At 46.4% G+C, this 1,546-nt stretch overlaps 1 protein-coding gene across 1 annotated transcript; it reads left to right on the forward strand.

The window, feature by feature from the left end:
• Positions 1-62: 62 nt before the first annotated feature.
• Positions 63-738, forward strand: GNI_044280 (hypothetical protein; the record flags this gene model as incomplete). Its single annotated transcript, XM_011131258.1, has 3 exons — positions 63-184; positions 252-505; positions 662-738. The coding sequence occupies 3 exons, from the start codon at positions 63-65 to the stop codon at positions 736-738; spliced, it is 453 nt and encodes a 150-aa protein (XP_011129560.1).
• Positions 739-1,546: the final 808 nt, after the last annotated feature.

Below are 1,546 nucleotides of genomic sequence, written 5' to 3' on the forward strand. Positions count from 1 at the left end.
CCCCCTAACCCCCCCTAACCCCTAAGCCCAAACTATGTTATCTTTTAGAAACCTTACAAAGGATGGCATCAGTCATCTTACGGTATTATCAACTACCAATTTTGGATATTAAATTAGAAGCCGTTAGGAAACGGAAGATTTTATACATCAAGAAAATTGCTACTCCCGATACTAATGAAAAGGAGTACGAAAATCGACATAAAGCCAGCATCAAACGAATTGAAGATCGTCTAGATCATGCTTCGAAACAGATTACTGACCAGTAACATTACCGATCGATTATCATATTACATATGCTACAACACGCGCATCACATATGCTCATCATATATGCTCATCACATATGCTCATGGTTCATATGCGCATCATATATGTTACAGCATGCATGTGCGTAAATGACTTAATTGATGATTTTAGAATGGATGAGATTAAGCGAGTTACTAGTATTGAACCCACATCAATTGTCCAGAATATGATGTTCATTAATCGGCTACGTCAAAGCGAGAGTAACATGCAGAGAATGCAACTTCAACTTGACAATATATCACAGACCATAAATCTAGTTAGTATCAAAAGAAAGGGATGTGGAGCTTATAGCACACGTGTGTGGCACACACATTTAATATTAATTCTTTATGATTAGCTGAGTGATAGGGTGTCAGAATCCATCGATATCATTAAAGGCAGGCGGACTGACCCAGCCGCAATCATCTTGAAGGTCGAGCAGTCCGTTCAATAGCAGCGCACACTCGGCGCGATATGACCGGTCAACTATGGTGGAGTATTTGGTAATGATATGTTGAAGGAATCTGACGGACGTTGGGCCTATGTATTTTGTTTCCATGGGACTTGCGTTTTTTTGCCCGTCTTTTTTCATTGCTGTCAAGTTTGGGCTCGGATTGACGGCGGAAGACAGCAGTGCTTGGTATGTAACAGCATCATGAGAGGTGGTTCTTAATGTGGAGCTCCAAGACATAGGCAGTGGGTCTGTGTACTGTTGTATAATGCCCTTGCGTCCGAGAGTTTCGTAATCACTGAAAGACTGTCGCGTGAAGTATCGCGTCCGTGGGAAAGATGGCGCAATGTCGATCTTCAATCCTTCTTCACGTTTCTTGGCAGGTACCTGCAGTCCCCCCACACTTAGGCAGTAACTCAACCCTGTCATCGGCGCGCAGACGGTAGCGCTGGCATTGTAAGCAAGACTCGACACGTCATACTCATACACCACTCGCGGCAACGTAGTCCTCTCTTCGGCACTCCTCTCTTCGGCACTCCTCTCTTCGGTCCTCGAGTTCGGGGTCGCGCCACGACAAGAGTTTTTATTCGCGGCGGTCGAGCTGCCGGCTAGCTGAAGTGCCGCAGACACCAACGGACAGAAGGACGTGGTCAGTCGGGCCCAGTGAGCAGTGGTGGCTCGCACGTCTCGACAGAGGGCGTTCATCAGGAGCGAGCTTACGAACGTCTTGTCGTAGTTTGTATTTAGGTCCAATGTATGTGTAGATGGTGTGCAACCAGACAAGGTGGCCCCCCCAGACAAGGTGGCCCCC

This window comes from Gregarina niphandrodes (assembly GCF_000223845.1).
Source record: "Gregarina niphandrodes unplaced genomic scaffold scaffold00006, whole genome shotgun sequence".
Lineage (NCBI taxonomy): Eukaryota > Apicomplexa > Conoidasida > Eugregarinorida > Gregarinidae > Gregarina > Gregarina niphandrodes.